This window comes from Oncorhynchus keta, unplaced genomic scaffold (genome assembly GCF_023373465.1).
Source record: "Oncorhynchus keta strain PuntledgeMale-10-30-2019 unplaced genomic scaffold, Oket_V2 Un_scaffold_5444_pilon_pilon, whole genome shotgun sequence".
NCBI classification, from domain to species: Eukaryota; Metazoa; Chordata; class Actinopteri; order Salmoniformes; family Salmonidae; genus Oncorhynchus; species Oncorhynchus keta.
The window spans coordinates 854,430-872,826 of NW_026290960.1; the positions used below are offsets into that span (position 1 = coordinate 854,430).

At 44.8% G+C, this 18,397-nt stretch overlaps 3 protein-coding genes and 1 long non-coding RNA gene across 7 annotated transcripts in view; 1 reads left to right on the forward strand and 3 right to left on the reverse strand.

Annotated features, from left to right (window-relative positions):
- Window positions 1-1,633, reverse strand: part of myo5aa (myosin VAa) — a 100,138-nt gene extending 98,505 nt beyond the window's left edge. Inside the window, exon 1 of the mRNA XM_052516790.1 lies at window positions 1,377-1,633. Coding sequence (XP_052372750.1) covers window positions 1,377-1,433 — 57 coding nt within the window. The 5' untranslated portion in view covers window positions 1,434-1,633. The remainder of the gene's footprint in view (window positions 1-1,376) is intronic.
- Window positions 1,634-2,230: 597 nt separating this feature from the next.
- On the reverse strand, window positions 2,231-8,708 carry LOC118372194 (cAMP-regulated phosphoprotein 19-like). 2 transcript variants are annotated; one of them, XM_052516789.1, is made up of 4 exons: window positions 8,511-8,679; window positions 6,201-6,384; window positions 5,171-5,293; window positions 2,231-5,039 (listed from the first exon to the last, which is right to left on the reverse strand). In XM_052516789.1, exons 2-4 carry the CDS (start codon window positions 6,222-6,224, stop codon window positions 4,860-4,862), a joined length of 327 nt encoding a protein of 108 aa, XP_052372749.1. In that variant the 5' UTR covers window positions 6,225-6,384; window positions 8,511-8,679; the 3' UTR covers window positions 2,231-4,859. The 2 variants fall into 2 exon arrangements, with proteins under 2 accessions (XP_052372749.1, XP_052372748.1); XM_052516788.1 differs by lacking the exon at window positions 6,201-6,384 and having other exon boundaries at window positions 8,511-8,708.
- LOC118383406 (uncharacterized) lies at window positions 7,152-9,396 on the forward strand. The gene is made up of 3 exons (XR_008133370.1): window positions 7,152-7,488; window positions 9,018-9,158; window positions 9,264-9,396. It is a non-coding gene; the product is annotated as an uncharacterized LOC118383406 (long non-coding RNA).
- A 77-nt stretch (window positions 9,397-9,473) lies between these two features.
- Window positions 9,474-18,397, reverse strand: part of atosa (atos homolog A) — a 60,245-nt gene continuing 51,321 nt past the window's right edge. For all 3 annotated transcript variants that reach the window (XM_052516785.1, XM_052516786.1, XM_052516787.1), the window contains 5 exons: window positions 14,312-14,408; window positions 14,039-14,197; window positions 11,135-11,203; window positions 10,484-10,722; window positions 9,474-10,326 (listed from right to left, as the gene is read on the reverse strand). In XM_052516785.1, coding sequence (XP_052372745.1) covers window positions 10,173-10,326; window positions 10,484-10,722; window positions 11,135-11,203; window positions 14,039-14,197; window positions 14,312-14,408 — 718 coding nt within the window. In that variant the 3' untranslated portion in view covers window positions 9,474-10,172. The remainder of the gene's footprint in view (window positions 10,327-10,483; window positions 10,723-11,134; window positions 11,204-14,038; window positions 14,198-14,311; window positions 14,409-18,397) is intronic.

The following is an 18,397-nucleotide window of genomic DNA, read 5'->3' on the forward strand; positions in this document are numbered from 1 at the left end:
GCCGGGACCCCCCTCCACATTGACGGCCCCTGTGTTTCGGGTCCCGCGCTGGGACTTTGCCGCTGGCTGGCCAGGTCCCTCTAGCACCGACTAATCTGGTACGGGTATACCAGTATATTGTAGTGATCCAATATAGTGAAACATAACGAAGGTTAAATATAGTGAAACATAACGAAGGTTACGTATGTAACCACAGTTATTATGTGAGCTACATGGATCACTCAAATCCTCTACGGTGCTAGAGGCGCCTCAAAAATGATGTAGAGAACGTGTGTAGCGGCCATGGGGACTATATATATAGGGGCGGACCCCAGCCGTGACACAGGTGTACACAGGAGTAAATATGCAAATCCTCACCTCGGATGTATCCCTCCACCGCAGAGTGATACCAATATATTGGAGTGATCCATATAGTTCACATAACCGTGGTTACATATGTAACCTTCGTTCAGCTGGATGCAAAGTTTAGAACTTTCAGCTCGAAATATCCGATGTAAAACAAACGTGTATGGCTGACTTGTAAAATACGGAATAACGTCAGCTCTATTTGTGATATTTCTATCTACGTTTGTACACTGAACATGGTCATGGATGCAAAAAGGGGGACAAAAATCTCAAAACAAATCGCGGTGACGTAAACGGGGCCCGTGACGTCACCACTGGTATCAGCATCATTCCTCTCTCCTCGGTACCCAAACCGAATCCCAGTCTCGAGATCAAATAAACAGCATTTATAAAACACAATAACAAACATCACTGTGCAGGTTGACAAAATAACATGATTTATGTAGGTCAAAAAACACCATTCTCCATCGTTGCCAGTGCGATGCTAAATGTATACTTAAATAAAAATCGTATTTTTAAAAGTGCATCAACCCCGACCTGACATTAAGCGGAATAATAAAACATTTAAATTGACGGTCATTCTGAACGGGGGGGCTATGAAGGGCAGAGACAGAGGCCGAATCGCAGAACCCATAGCCTCGGCGCTTTGTCAGCTGAGCTGCCTCTGCTGCACCCATTTTAACCCAGCAGAGAGCTAAATATAGAAGGCGCCTTCACTCAGTCATAGGCTACTGCATGTAAACCTATATGTACAGTGTATTGCCCCAGGCTGTAGGACCCTGCTTCAAACACTTTTCATACGTTCAAAAAACCACGCACTGGTTTGAAAATCACCTCCTGTGCGTTGTTCGAGGCATTGTGACCTGTCAATCTCGATGTTTGGTTTAAAGACTTGTCTCTCATTCATTCCCGCCATCAACGAATGAATGATTACAAACAAGCTCTTTGCTTTGTTCTCATTAAAAAAAGCGCTGCAGAAACGCTATAAACGCACAAGGCAAAGCAAATACCGATTACGTTGGTTCTATTACCTTTGTGTACAGCTCTGACGCTGCCATACTGGTGGAGCTGTCGTGTCCTTTTTCCATGAATCTCAGCAGCTAGATTTGAACATCAGTAGTTCGCCGCTCCGTTTTTTCCTCGCAGTTAATAAAAGTCCCTCCAGATTTTAGGTTATTCTCTTTTTAGTGTACAACACCTAGCGCCATCATACCTAGAAAACCTCAATATTTTGGCATCTCTCGGAGCATTGTGGGAATTGATGATGGATAAAATGATTCAGTAAAACGCGGTTGTTGCCATGGACTCGGGAACATGGCTAAACAGCGCTCCCCTGTGGCCAAGAGGCGACATCGCTTTAGTTCTGCTGGCTAGAAGCCTGCTTGTCAGATAGTCAGATTCCTTTGCAAAAGTCTGTTTACTATATGAGCCAAACGGAAGCAAACAGAACGAAACGGGGAGGAACCTACCTGAATTTGTTGAACAGAAACTCATGTTCGATGCCAAACGTTTTCCGTTTGGATTGCAACAGACTAAACGTTTTGCAACTGAATCCGACTAATGAATACAGCCCTGGTTGCCATGTGCCATAGGCCTGATAATTTAGCCCTCTTCGTCCCAGATGGGACATAAAACTGCAACAATCTTCTTCCACTAGGGTCTGTCTTCAGCCAGAGCTTGTGTGTTTTAAGTGGATGATAAATCCAGATTATTTATATACATTTTGATCAAGATTTATCTTGGTGCTTCAGCTCTGCTGGTGTTATCCCTCATATAATACTAACAGGCCTCTACATTTTCATACAGAATTCCTTTGTATACAATCCTTCATAGATGATTGTATGATCTGTCAATACATGGAGTCAGTCATCAAACACCCAACAGCTATTTGTGCAAAACTATTTTATTTACAAAACAAAATGGCACAAAGTGACAGGGGGGGTTGTGGATGGGGGCAGTCATATGGGGGGGTTGTGGATGGGGGCAGTCATATACACACACACCGTAACTATTCAGTCCTTCAACTTCAGACCCTTGATGACCACACCCCCACTAGTGGATTGGCCGGTGCATATATACAGTAGAGCACTATATAGGGAATAGGGTGTGACTGAGATCTGTAAAGATATGTTGGCCAAAGGGGGTAGGTGTATATGAGGGAGTGTGTGAGAGAAAGGAGAGTGAGTGTGTATATGTGAGAGAGTTGGGGTGTAGAGGAGTGTGTCTGTGTGTGAGAGATGAATGAGTGTGTGTGAGGCCAAAACATTTGGAGCTAAATGAAGATGTCTTTAGCACCCCGGTCACATAATCCAGCTGTTACATCTACATTCACCACTGGAGGCTGCTGAGGGGAGGACGGCTCATAATGGATGGAACAGAGTAAAGGGAATGGCATCAAACACATGAAAACCATGTGTTTGATACCATTCCACTCCAGCCATTACCACAAGCACATCCTCCCCAATTAAAGGGGCCACCAAATACCTGTGACATTCACCCCTCCCTCTGGTCTGAAACCAGAGGTTACAAATAGGGTCAAGAGTTTTTCCTGGTCAGGAGGTTTTATGGGGCCATACATGTTGGTGCTTTTCCATTGAGACTTACTCACACTAGTGGGTCATCAGTGTATTAATGTAATATCTAGTGTTATCAGGAGGTTGATGCTAAAGACTTGGGGCAGGCAGAATCAACAACCTCCACATCATTCTTGACAGTAGCTTTGTGAGAAGGTGTTAAAGTTCATAGTTAGACGTTATTATGAAAATGAGGTTGAAAAGTACCCCGGGCCTGGGCTTGGCTCCAAGTCAGAACAGGTCCACTGGAGCCATGACACAGAGAGACACGGGTGCCGACCCGGGTAGAGGTAAACAGAAAAGTATTTTGGTAAAACACTGGGGTAAATCCTCATTGGAAACTCACCAATAGTGCACTACTTTTGACTAGAGTCCTATGTGGCAGTGGGTGTAATGTAGTTCACTACACAGAAAGAAGAGTATGATTGGAGATTCCCTATAAAATGCACTACTTCTCACCACCAGAGTCCTTGGACCCTGTTTAAAAGTGGTGCACTATGTAATGAATAGGTTGCCATTTGTGACAAAAAGGTAGCCTTTAAAACAGAACAGCAGCAGTGAGAGGTTCTGGTCAGTCATTATCAAGGTAATATTCAATCACTCAAGCACATTAGAGCATCATTTAGATGACGACATTACACCAACGTGTTTGGTAAATCATAATATTCTACGTTAAAACATTCTAAAAGGCTGCTTTCAGCCTCACTCCTCTCCAACACAACTAGCAATATTTACACAATCAGCTAACAGGACTGGAGACGACATTCAATCCTCTAGACCAGAGACCGTCTGCCTGTCCCAAATGGATCACTATGCCCTATGTAGTTTAACCATTTTGGGCCAGATGCTCAAAGGGCAGCCACATAGGGCACTGGTTGATAGTAGTGTACTGCATAGGGAATAGTGTGCCATTTCAGACTCTCTGTGGCTCCAGTCTGGGCCCTCCTCCCTCCTTATGTTACAGACTCTCTGGGTGTGCATCCAAAATGGCACCCTATTCCCTAAATACACAAGTGTACAAAACATTATGAACACCTGCTCTTTCCATGATAGACTGATCAGGTGAATGCTATGATTTCTTATTGATGTCACTTGTTAAATCCAATTCAAATCAGTATAGATGAATGATTAGAGACCGGTTAAAGAAGGATTGTGGAGCCTTGAGACAGATTGTGTATGTGTGCCATTCAGAGGGTGACAGATTTAGGTGCCTTTGATCGGGATATGGTAGTAGGTGCCAGTTTGAGTGCGTCAAGAACTGCAACACTGCTGGATTTGTCACGTTCAACAGTTTCCTGTGTGTCTCAATAATGGTTCACCACCCAAAAGATATCCAGCCAACTTGACAACTGTGAGAAGCATTGGAGTCAACATGAGCCAGCATCCCTGTGGAACGCTTTCGACACCTTGTAGAGTCCATGCCCCAACGAATTGAGGCTGTTCTGAGGGCAAAAGGGGGTGCAACCCAATATTAGGAAAGTGTTCCTAATGTTTTGTACACTGTACTTTTGACCAGGGCCCACAGGGCTATATAGGGTGTCATCTGGGACACAGAGTTGTGGTCATCTTTAAAGTCTCCTCCTGTAGTAGAGTCATCCCAGCCTCCCTCTCTCTCCCTTCTACACATCCTCATCCTTGCTTTCAGTGTATTTTTACATGAGAATAGAAAATAAACAAGAACAGAGGGGAGGAAGAGCAGGAAGAAGAGGGAGCCATAACAGAGTGGAAGGTGAGGGGAAGCAGAGAGGACTGGGTGAAGAGGATGAGGGACAGAACCAGGGACAGGCGGTTAGAGGTGTATGCCAGTTTGCTGGCCACCAGGGAAGGGTCTCTCTGGGGCTGGGGCAGAAGTAGATGGGGGAGAGGTAGTGAGACAGGAACAGGCGTAGCAGGGTGATTGTTAGGAGTATTGACAGGGTTAGAGACAGGACAGTGTGTGTATCAGCCGGCCAGTTTGCTGGCCACCAGGGAAGGTTTCCTCTGAGGCAGGTCCTGAGGTGTGGGGATATGGTCTCCTGTGATCTCTCCTCCACCGCTCTTCTCTGACGTAGCTGCAGGAAGCTGCTTGTTCTTCACCTTGGCCTTGGCCATGTTGTAGTCCCCAGAGTCAAAATACTTTTGCTGCAGAGAGAGAATGTTCAACTTAAAACAAGCTGTAACTTTTTTTAAATACATAGTCTAATTGATGCTGAGAGAGAAACAACTCTGGGCTTGTGGATAGGTTAGGAGATAAGGTAGGGCTGTGGACTCACCCCCTTGGTCAGGCGTTTGCGTAGCAGGTCAGAGCCTCCAGGTTTGTGCCCCAGGTTTGGGTAGCGAGCCTTCAACTTGGCCTCCTCAACCTTCTCTGGACTGGTCACCTTGTCGTCCATCTCCTGAAACACAAACAACAATTGAAAGCTTTTCTGTGGCGCAGCTGGCTAAAGGCATTGTCAAGCGGGCGGTCACGTGTTTGCGAGGCATTGTGCCCAGGGTTCGAGCCGTTGTACGGACAGTGTACCCAAAGCTATGCTAAGCAAACACACTGTCGTCTGTCACATCAGCTCCTGAAAACACCTGCACAACACATACGCCACCCACATGGACAACACATGCGGAGGGAGCAGGGCTGTTACTACTGGTAGGGAAGTCAAGCTTTCAGCCTGCTGCACAGACCCTATGGACGCTCTAGTCTAGAGCGCCTGGTTAAATTGTGCTAAAAACTGCAACGCTTCTGGGTTTTCACGCTCAACTGTTTGCCCATGTGTATTAAGAATGGTCCACCACACAAAGGACATCCAGCCAACTTGACAACTGTGGGAAGCAGTGGAGTCAACATGGGCCACCATCCCTGTGGAATGCTTTCCACACCTTGTAGAGTCCATGCCCCAACGAATTGAGGCTGTTCTGAGGGCAAAAGGGGGCGCGACTCAATTTTTGTAAGGTGTTCCTAATGTTCTCACAGATATTGTCACAGACGTCAGGTTGTCATCTAGTCGACAAACTCTGCAAAAAAAAGAAACGTACCTTTTTCAGTTACCTGTCTTTCAAAGATAATTCATAAAAATCCAAATAACTTCACAGATCTTCATTATAAAGGGTTTAAACACCGTTTCCCATGCTTGTTCTATAAACCATAAACAATTAATGAACACGGAGCTGTGGAACGGTCGTTAAGATACTAACAGCTTACAGACGGTAGGCAATCATGGTCACAGTTATGAAAACTTAGGACACTAAAAAGAGGACTTTCTACAGACTCAAAAATACACAAAAAAAAGATGCTCATCTGCGTGAATGTACCTTAGGCATGCTGCAAGGAGGCATGAGGACTGCAGATGTGGCCAGGGCAATAAATTGCAATGTCCATACTCGGAGACGCCTAACACAGCGCTACAGGGAGACAGGACGGACAGCTGATCGTCCTCGCAGTGGCAGACCACGTGTAACAACACCTGCACAGGACCGGTACAGCTGATCACCACACCTGCGGGACAGGTACAGGATGGCAACAACAACTGCCTGAGTTACACCAGGAATGCACAACCCCTCCATCAGTGAACAGACTGTCCACAGTACGCTCAGAGATGCTGGACTTGTAGCCAACAACGTCACCTATGGGCACAAACCCACTGTCGCAGGACTGGCAAAAAGTGCTCTTCACTGACGAGTCGCGGTTTCGTCTCACCAGGGGCGATGGTCAGATTTGGGTTTATCATCGAAGGACTGAGCATTACACTGAGGCCTGTACTCTGGCGAGGGATCGATATGGAGGGTCGGTCATGGTCTGGGGCGGTGTGTAACAGCATCATCGGACTGAGCTTGTTGTCATTGCAGGCAATCTCAACGGCGTGCGTTACAGGGAAGACATCCTCCTCCCTCATGTGGTACCCTTCCTGCAAGCTCATCCTGAAATGACCCTCCAGCATGACAATACCACCAGCCATACTGCTCGTTCTGTGCGTGGTTTCCTTCAAGACATGAATATCAGTGTTCTGCCATGGCCAGTGAAGAGCCCGGATCTCAATCCCATTGGGCAAGTCTGGGACCTGTTGGATCAGAGGGTGAGGGCCATTCCCCCCCAGAAATGTCCAGGAACTTGCAGGTGCCTTGGTGGTAGAGTGGGGTAACATCTCACAGCAAGAACTGGCAAATCTGGTGCAGTCCATGAGGAAGAGATGCACTGCAGTACTTAATGCAGCTGGTGGCCACACCAGATAATGACTGTTACTTTTGACCCCCCTTTGTTCAGGGACACATTATTCCATTTCTGTTAGTCACATGCCTGTGGAACTTTTTCAGTTTATGTATCAGTTGTTGAATCTTGATATGTTCATACAAATATTAACACATGTTAAGTTTGCTGAAAATAAACGCAGTTGACAGTGAGAGGACATTTCTTTTTTTTTGCTGAGTTTAGCTAGTTAGCTACCTAGCTAAGGACAAAACAAACACTGGCCTTCAGTACAGCGAGGGGCGAGTCACTGTTGACAGACAGCCAGACTGCCTTCTTTAGAGTAGACAACAGTAGTCAAGCCACTGAAAGCAACATAACTTCGCTAACGTTAGATGGCTTTGATGGTGGTAGGCAGTAAGTCATATCACTTGTTGGTTAATGTGGTTAAAACTAGCTGGCTAATGTGCCAATGATGTTTGTTAGCAAGCTGCTAAAATAGACACAAACCGACATATTTAACGTTAACTCGTTAGGTCAATATCCAACAAGCAAGTCAATTAACTAACGTTGGTTATTACTTCAGGAAAAACAACAATTGGGATATTTGTTCTGCTTGTACTTAACACATAATCATGACTTGCTTAGTTAACGTTGTGGGCAGCTACCGTTAACTGTCGAAGCTAGCTACCGCGTTGAAATCCGACCTTAGTTAACGTTGTGGGCAGCTACCGTTAACTGTCGAAGCTAGCTACCGCGTTGAAATCCGACCTTAGTTAACGTTACCGTTAACTGGGCAGCTACCGTTAACTGTCGAAGTTAACTAGCTACCGCGTTGAAATCCGACCTTAGTTAACGTTGTGGGCAGCTACCGTTAACTGTCGAAGCTAGCTACCGCGTTGAAATCCGACCTTAGTTAACGTTGTGGGCAGCTACCGTTAACTGTCGAAGCTAGCTACCGCGTTGAAATCCGACCTTAGTTAACGTTGTGGGCAGCTACCGTTAACTGTCGAAGCTAGCTACCGCGTTGAAATCCGACCTTAGTTAACGTTGTGGGCAGCTACCGTTAACTGTCGAAGCTAGCTACCGCGTTGAAATCCGACCTTAGTTAACGTTGTGGGCAGCTACCGTTAACTGTCGAAGCTAGCTACCGCGTTGAAATCCGACCTTAGTTAACGTTAGCTTAATATCGAAAATCCCTGCTAGCTACGACTGCAAATAGTTATGGAAAACAGCTTGATTAGATACCACTTGGCATTTATTAAGCAAACTGGTGTTGTTGATAATCAAGGTTTGCTAGTTAGAAAGGATTAACGCTAACGACGTTACAGTAGCTAACGTTAGCTAAAAACCTGCCAAATCATATGATAGCGTGCATTGCAGTGCAGCTTGACTGTCGTTGGTTAGCAAGTGGTTGTGTTTAAGGCAAATAAACGTACATTCTGGTCATTGACCACCGTCTCCTCCGTCGTCTTTGTCCCCTCAATTTCCTCCGACATTTCAGTGTAACCTCGATCCCTGGCAAAGTCGAGAAGTAAACACAATCTGAACTAAATCCTTGCCCTGGCTTCCTCTCCCCATACGAATCCGTCCGACCGTTAACTATCAGCCCGCACAAATATGGCTGCCCGATCTGACGTCATTCTTTAGCAGAGGCGCGCTCATCCATCTTCCTCTAAAAACTGTCGCCTGATATTTGAGCAAGACAAAAGTAGAGCCTTTTGTTGAGCATCAACTTTACTCGACTTAATTCATGCAACCGACATTCACTACAAAAAAAATGTGACATCAAATTTGAAGTGGTCTCCCAGTATATTGCATGATGGTAAATGTCGTTTTTTTGCTGTAATGATAATGGACTGCATCAGAAGGCTTTGGTCATCAAGTCCAATGTCATGAAATAAGAAATTATACACATTCTTCCTTTGATGGACCATGATCCATAGGTTATATTGAAGGCCAGTGATTGTGGGGGAACTGCCAGAGCTGAACTAGTGACTCTGTGGTTATGGAGCGTGGCCACCACCTGTGCCATGACCTCTTGGCAGTTGAAGCCTGCAGCAGTAGGCCTACACTAAGAAAGAAGGGTCAGGTTACATATATTAGTGATTTGCAGACAGAACAAAAGTGTTATTTAATTGACAAGGATTTGAATGTGGCTCCTCAGTGTGTATTCTTTGTCTTCTCCACAGGCCACTTGATCATGTACATCTGACCCCAGGACCAACCTGCTATGACCACTGAGGACTTAAACAGTCATTTTATACCACTGTAGAAATACTGACTAATTTTCATATCATCTTTATCATATGTATAAGGACATGCATGATATGTTTTACATCAGTCGACATGACATGGACCTCAGTTGTCCAAAACATTCAAAATAAAAGACAGACACAATGCAGCTTTCAAGATTGCTTTAAGATATAGATATATTTTCAGATCTGAGTTCATGTCAAAAATACACATTATGATTTACAGAGTTTTGCACTAGATCATAATGCTGAGGATGATAGACGTCACATAAGCAGTAACTGAAATATTCATTTAAATATTAAATAACTGACGGTAAACAAAGAAAATGATGTAAACACTAAAGCTACATGTTACTCTCTATTGCAACACTTTAAAGATTTGTTTTTGTAACAGTACAAAAAAAACATTAGAATTTTACTCCTTTTGATTTCCAGTTGTGGAAATACACAGTGCGCTTTTTCAATGTTGTCTTGTAATTTTCTCAGTCTCTTGATTGCTTGTTCTGGTCAGTCAGTGGTCCATGGTCACTAACGTGTTTTTGATGTGTGTTTTAGCATGTCTTTAATACATTTTCTACATGTATAAAGACGTGTTTTTGAGCGTCACAGAAAACAGCAGGGTTCTGTAGGGCCAGGAGTTGTTCATGGTCAGCAAAATCTCCAGGCCTTAGGTATCTGGGACGGAGCCCGTCTGGACTGTTCCACACGAGAACGCTCTGAGCCCAGCTCTCTGACAGCTCTGTGGGTGTGCGTGTATGCGTCAGTGTAGTTAGAGGAGTGTGTGCGTCAGTGCAGATAGAGGAGTGTGTGTGTGTGTGTGTCAGTGCAGATAGAGGTGTGTGTGTGTCAGCAGCGCGGGGAGAAGGCTGGGTCAGCTGGGGACTCTGTGTAGGACTTGAGTTCGTAGGCCGCTCCACTGTCTACCTCCATAGACTTCCTACTGAACAGCAGTCTGATATCCCTGTGGAGGTACACTTTACCTGACCTGGAGGTCTGGAACCTGGATTGGGGGGGTGTGAAGAAAGAGCTAGATTAGTGCCAGTACAATGTTTTCCTGTTCAGATTGGTCTTCTGTTCAGTCTTGACTAACAGGTCATTTATTTGACTGACAGGGGAGATGTGATTGACAGGTCAGCTGAGCCAGGCGTCTTTCTTACCTCAGGTGAATGAGGTAGCGCAGGATGCGTTCCTGGCCCAGGGAGAGGGCTTTCCTGCTGCTGCCGGGTGTGTGTGTGTTGTCTGGGCTGCCGTGTTTGTGTGAGTGTGTGCTGTCCCGTCGAACGGGGACAGAAAAGGTCCTCTGACGGAGGAAGGTCTGGTGGCCGGCAGGCATGGCTCTCAGGTCATACACCACCACAAACATCTTCACCACCGTCTTATTGGGGTTAAATAAGGTCTGGGCGAGAGAGCGAGAGAGAGGGTGAGAGAGAGAGGGCAGGAGAGAGAGAGAGAAAGTGGGCGGGAGAGAAAGAGAGGGCAGGAGAGAGATAGAGAAAGTGGGCGGGAGAGAGAGAGAGGGCAGGAGAGAGATAGAGAGAGAGGGCGGGAGAGAGAGAGAGAGGGCAGGAGAGAGAGAGAAAGTGGGCGGGAGAGAGGAAAAGAGAAGGGGTTAACACACTACAGTAGTGTATTTCTGTCCCCACTTAAGGTCTCCCTCTCCTAACTCTCTGCTGGAACGGGAGCTGGCCCATCTTTCCTTTGTTCTCTCTGTCTGGAGTTATTATGTCAGCAACAGTGACACGCATGCACACACATTTAAACAAAAGTCTTCAATGTGTATAATCCACAGAGTGAAAATCTGTCCTCACCACTTGAATGGTTCCTGATGGAGGGACGCGGTAGCCCCGTTTACCCAGAGTCCCCAGGTTGATGACTCCCTGTAATAAAAACAACACACACACTATTAATATTGATCTGCACAGTGAGCAGTAAGTGTGTGCGTAAGTATTCGGCCCCCTTGAACTTTGCGACCTTTTGCCACATTTCAGGCTTCAAACATAAAGATATAAAACTGTATTTTTTTGTGAAGAATCAACAACAAGTGGGACACAATCATGAAGTGGAACGACATTTATTGGATATTTCAAACTTTTTTAACATTTCAAAAACTGAAAAATTGGGCATGCAAAATTATTCAGCCCCCTTAAGTTAATACTTTGTAGCTCCACCTTTTGCTGCGATTACAGCTGTAAGTCGCTTGGGGTATGTCTCTATCAGTTTTGCACATCGAAAGACTGACATTTTTTCCCATTCCTCCTTGCAAAACAGCTCGAGCTCAGTGAGGTTGGATGGAGAGCATTTGTGAAAAGCAGTTTTCAGTTCTTTCCACAGATTCGCGATTGGATTCAGGTCTGGACTTTGACTTGGCCATTCTAACACCTGGATATGTTTATTTTTGAACCATTCCATTGTAGATTCTGCTTTATGTTTTGGATCATTGTCTTGTTGGAAGACAAATTTCTGTCCCAGTCTCAGGTCTTTTGCAGACTCCATCAGGTTTTCTTCTAGAATGGTCCTGTATTTGGCTCCATCCATCTTCCCATCAATTTTAACCATCTTCCCTGTCCCTGCTGAAGAAAAGCAGGCCCAAACCATGATGCTGCCACCACCATGTTTGACAGTGGGGATGGTGTGTTCAGGGTGATGAGCTGTGTTGCTTTTACGTCAAACATAACGTTTTGCATTGTTGCCAAAAAGTTCAATTTTGGTTTCATCTGACCAGAGCACCTTCTTCCACATGTTTGGTGTGTCTCCCAGGTGGCTTGTGGCAAACTTTAAACAACACTTTTTATGGATATCTTTAAGAAATGGCTTTCTTCTTGCCACTCTTCCATAAAGGCCAGATTTGTGCAATATACAACTGATTGTTGTCCTATGGACAGAGTCTCCCACCTCAGCTGTAGATCTCTGCAGTTCATCCAGAGTGATCATGGGCCTCTTGGCTGCATCTCTGATCAGTCTTCTCCTTGTATGAGCTGAAAGTTTAGAGGGACGGCCAGGTCTTGGTAGATTTGCAGTGGTCTGATACTCCTTCCATTTCAATATTATCGCTTGCACAGTGCTCCTTGGGATGTTTAAAGCTTGGGAAATCTTTTTGTATCCAAATCCGGCTTTAAACTTCTTCACAACAGTATCTCGGACCTGCCTGGTGTGTTCCTTGTTCTTCATGATGCTCTCTGCGCTTTTAACGGACCTCTGAGACTATCACAGTGCAGGTGCATTTATACGGAGACTTGATTACACACAGGTGGATTGTATTTATCATCATTAGTCATTTAGGTCAACATTGGATCATTCAGAGATCCTCACTGAACTTCTGGAGAGAGTTTGCTGCACTGAAAGTAAAGGGGCTGGATAGTTTTGCACGCCCAATTTTTCAGTTTTTGATTTGTTAAAAAAGTTTTAAATATCCAATAAATGTCGTTCCACTTTATGATTGTGTCCCACTTGTTGTTGATTCTTCACAAAAAAATACAGTTTTATATCTTTATGTTTGAAGCCTGAAATGTGGCAAAAGGTCGCAAAGTTCAAGGGGGCCGAATACTTTCGCAAGGCACTGTATATATAACAAAAATATAAAACACAACATGTAAAGTGTTTTACCCCATGTTCCATGAGCTGAAATAAAATCATTCAGAAATTTTCCAGACACAGAAAACTCATTTCTCTCAAATCTTTTGCACAAATTTGTGTACATCTCTGTTAGTGAGCATTTCTCATTTTCCATGATAATCCATTCACCTGACATGTGTGGCATATCAAGAAGCTGATTAAAAAGCATGATTATTACACAGGTGGACCTTGTGCTGGGGACAATAAAAGGCCACTCTAAAAATGTGCAGTTTTGTCACACAACACAATGCCACAGATGTCTGACTGCAGGAATGTCCACCAGAGCTGTTGCCAGAGAATTAAACATTAATTTCTCTACCATAAGCCTCCTCCAAAGTCATTTTAGAGAATTTGGCAGTAAGTCCAACCGGCCTCACAACCACAGACTATGTGTATGGCGTTGTGTAGGTGAGCGGTTTGCTGATGTCAATGTTGTGAACAGTGTGCCCCGTGGTGGTGGGGTTATGGTATGGACAGGCATAAGCGACCGACAACGAACAAAATTGCATATCATCGATGGCAAATTTGAATGCACAGAGATATCATGAAGAGATCCTGAGACTTATTGTTGTGCCATTCATCTGCAGCCATCATCTCATGTTTCAGCATGATAATGCACGGCCCCATGTCGCAAGGATCTGTACACAACTCCTGGAAGCTGAAAATGTCCCAGTTCTTCCATGGCCTGCATACTCACCAGACATGTCACCCATTGAGCATGTTTGGGAGGCTCTGGATCAACGTGTACAAAAGCGTGTTCCAGTTCCCGCCAATATCCAGCAACTTTGCACAGCCATTGTAGAGGAGTGGGACAACATTCCACAGGCCACAATCAACAGCCTGATTAACTCTATGTGAAGGAGATGTGCCGCGCTGCATGAGGCAAATGGTGGTCACACCAGATACTGACTGCTTTTTCACTCATGTGAAAACCATAGTGTAGGGCCTAATTCATTTATTTCAATTGACTGACTACCTTATATGAACTGTAGCTCAGTAAAATCTTTGAAATTGTTGCATTTATATTTTTGTTCAGTGCATATAAAGTGTGTGGGGGATATATATAATATGTCTGTGTATGTACTGTAGGTGTGTCTCACCATGTATGGCGAGGGTGCGTTGTCGTCAGAGACGCTGTAGAAGGAAACGTCAACGGGGAAGGTCATGTGACTGGGGCAGAAGGTTCCGGAAGCACCCACCTCGGCCGTGAAACCCTCCACTGACCCCAACGGCTCCAGGCGGTAGTTCAACACACACTCCTGTAACACACATATGCTTTAGGTCATACAATGCATGTACACTTATGTGACATGAGTGAGTGAGTGAGTGAGTGAGTGAGTGAGTGAGTGAGTGAGTGAGTGAGTGAGAGGTACCTCAAAGTTGCCCAGTAGACTGAGGCTGGCAGGTGGAGCACTGGCACTGAACAGCGGCTGAGGTTCTTCTGACTCCTCCACTCTCTTCACACACACTCTTCACAACAGAACACACAGTAGAGGGTTAAAAACGGTTTCACACACACATTGGTTGATTGATTCATTTGTTGAATCATGAGAATTAGAGATGGCTTACAGACCCTGCAACCCTCGGATGATTTGGACATGCACGAAATATGCTAATTTCAGCCCCATGACTTGAATGGGATTTGTGCCACAAATGCTAAAATATTACTATTTGGAAACAGTGCCAGGAAAGCTAAACCCAAGCATGAATTGCTGTCATGCAGTCTAAATCTGAATTTATGATTCAACATGACTAATACTGTATATTCAAACACTATCAAACCTTAATCAGCTATGTATGGAGAAGCATCATCCCCGGTCAAACGGACCTCTAATCCCTAATCCACACAGTAACCCAGCGGCCAGATCAGAGCAGAGCAGGGCCTCTGACTGTAGAGCTGTGTACAGCTGCCATTTTGAGTTGAGCCTCAGTGTCAGGCCAGTAGCAACAGTACTAGCAATACAGCCGCCAGAACAGCAGGTGGCAGTGTGAGAGGACAGGACAGGGCTACAGTACAGTACAGGCCTGGACTGACTGAACACTGATGTCTACTAAGAACATAATCTTACCTACCAGTCGGCTTGTTCTCTATTGAACCTCTAAGTGGTAGCAATTGAGTTTGAGTACAAGGTTATTAAGGACCTAAATCTGACCTTGGATCTATGGTGTATACATGAGGAGTCTAAATCAAATCAGACTTTATTGGTCACATACACATGGTTAGCAGATGTTGATGTGAGTGTAGCAAAATGCTTGTGCTTCTAGTTCCGACAGTGCAGTAATATCTAACAAGTAATCTAACAAATTCCCAACGACTACCTTATACACACAAATGTAAAGGGATGGAATAAGAATATGTACATATAAATAAATGGATGAGCGATGGCCGTGCAGCATAGGCAAGATGCAGTAGATGGTATAAAATACAGTATACATATAAGATGAGTAATGTAGGATATGTAAACATGATTAAAATGGTGTTATTTTAAGTGACTAATGATACCTTTATTAAATCCATTTATTAAAGTGGCCAGAGATTTGAGTCTGTATGTTGACAGCAGCCCCCCTATGTTAATGATGTCTGTTTAACAGTCTGATGGCCTTGAGTTAGAAGCTGTTTTTCAGTCTCAACTTTGATGCAGCTGTATTGACCTCGCCTTCTGGATGATAGCGGGGTGAAAAGGCCGGGGCTCGGGTGGTTTATGTTCTTGATGATCTTTTTGCCCTTCCTGTGAAATTGGGTGCTTTAGGTGTCCTGGAGGGTAGGTAGTTTGCTCCCGGTGATGCGTTGTGCAGACCGCACTACCCATACCAGGCGGTGATACAGCCTGACAGGATGCTCTCGATTGTGCATCTATAAAAGTTTGTGAATGTTTTAGGTGACAAGCCAAATTTCTTCAACCTCCTGAGGTTGATGAGGCGCTGTTGCACCTCCTTCACCACGCCGTCTTGTGTGGCTGGACCATTTCAGTTTGTCTGTGATGTGTACGCCGAGGAACTTAAAACTTTCCACCTTCTCCACTACTGTCCCTTCGATGTGGGGGTGCTCCCTCTGCTGTTTCCTGAAGTCCACAATCATCTCCTTTGTTTTGTTGACATTGAGTGTGAGGTTATTTTCCTGACACCACACTCCGAGGGCCCTCACCACCTCTCTGTAGGCCGTCTCGTTGTTGTTGGTAATCAAGCCTACCACTGTAGTGTCGTCTGTAAACTTGATGATTGAGTTGAACAGGGAGTACATGAGTTGCATGGCCACGCAGTCATGGTTGAACAGGGAGTACAGGAGAGGGCTGAGAATGCACCCTCGTGGGGCCCCAGTGTTGAGGATCAGCGGGGTGGAGATGTTACCTACCCTCACCATCTGGGGGCGGCCCGTCAGAAAGTCCAAGTCCCAGTTGCACAGGGCGGGGTCGCGACGAGAGGTTGACCGATTATGATTTTTCAACACCGATACCGATTATTGGAGGACCAAAAAAGCCGATGCCGATTAAATCGGCAGATTTTTAAATGTTTTATTTGTAATACTGACAATTACAACAATACTGAATGAACACTTATTTTGACTTAATATAATACATCAATAAAATCAATTTAGCCTCAAGTAAATAATGAAACGTGTTCAATTTGGTTTAAATAATGCAAAAACAAAGAGTAGAAAGTAAAAGTGCAATATGTGCTATGTAAGAAAGCTAACGTTTCAGTTCCTTGCTCAGAACATGAAAACATATGAAAGATGGTGGTTCCTTTTAACATGCGTCTTCAATATTCCCAGGTAAGAAGTTTTAGGTTGTAGTTATTATAGGAATTATACGACTATTTCCCTCTATACCATTAGTATTTCATTAACCTTTGACTATTGGATGTTCTTATAGGCACTTTAGTATTGCCAGTGTAACAGTATAGCTTCCGTCCCTCTCCTCGCTCCTCCCTGGGCTCGAACCTGCAACATAACAACAACAGCCACCATCGAAGCAGCGTTACCCATGCAGAGCAAGGGGAACAACTACTAGAAGGCTCAGAGCGAGTGACGTTTGAAACACTATTAGCGCGCGCTAACTAGCTAGCCATTTCACTTCGGTTACACCAGCCTCATCTCGGGAGTTGATAGGCTTGAAGTCATAAACAGTGCAATGCTTGACGCACAACGAAGAGCTGCTGGCAAAACGCACAAATGTGCTGTTCGAATGAATGTTTAGACGCCTGCTTCTGCCTACCACCACTCACTCAGATTATATGCAACGCAGGACACGCTAGATAATATCTAGTAATATCATCAACCATGTGTAGTTAACTAGTGATTATGATTGTTTTTTATAAGATAAGTTTAATGCTAGCTAGCAACTTACCTTGGCTTACTGCATTCGCGTAACAGGCAGTCTCCTTGTGGAGTGCAATGAGAGAGAGGCAGGTCATTATTGCGTTGGACTAGTTAAATGTAAGGTTGTAAGATTGGTCCCCCGAGATGACAAGGTGAAAATCTGTCGTTCTGTCCCTGAACGAGGCAGTTAACCCACCGTTCCTAGGCAGTCATTGAAAATAAGAATGCGTTCTTAACTGACTTGCCTAGTTAAATAAAGGTATATATGAAAAATAAAAATGATAATCGGCAAATCGGCGCCCAAAAATACAGATTTCCGATTGTTATGGAAACTTGAAATCGGCCCTAATTAATCGTCCATTCCGATTAATCGGTCGACCTCTAGTCGAGACCCAATGTCGAGTTTGGAGGGTACTATGATGTTGAATGCTGAGCTGTCGTCAATGAACAGCATTCTTACATAGGTATTCCTCTTGTCCAGATAGGATAGGGAAGTGTGCAGTGTGAAGGCGATTGCGTCGTCTGTGGACCTATTGGGGAGGTAAGCAAATTGGAGTGGGTCTAGGGTGTCAGGTAGGGTGGAGGTGATATGGTCCTTGACTAGTCTCTCAAAGCACTTCATGATGACAGAAGTGAGTGCTATGGGGCGATAGTCGTTTAGCTCAGTTACCTTAGCTTTCTTGGGAACAGAAACACTGGTGGCCCTCTTGAAGCATGTGGGGACAGCAGACTGGGATAGGGATGGATTGAATATGTCCGTAAACACACCAGCCATCTGGTCTGCGCATGCTCGGTGGATGTGGCTAGGAATGCCGTCTGGGCCGGCAGCCCTGCGAGGGTTAACTTGTTTCAATGTTTTACTCATGTTGGCCACGGTGAAGGAGAGCCCACAGGCTTTGGTAGCGGGCCGTGTCAGTAGCACTGTATTGACCTCAAAGCGAGAAAATAACTTGTTTAATTTGTCTGGGCACAAGACGTTGTTGTCCGCGACAGGGCTGGTTTTCTTTTTGTAATCCATGATTGACTATAGACCCTGCCACATACGTCTTGTGTTTGAGCCGTTGAATTGTGACTCTACTGTCTCTGTACTGACGCTTTGCTTGTTTGTTTGATTGCCTTGCAGAGGGAATAACTACACTGT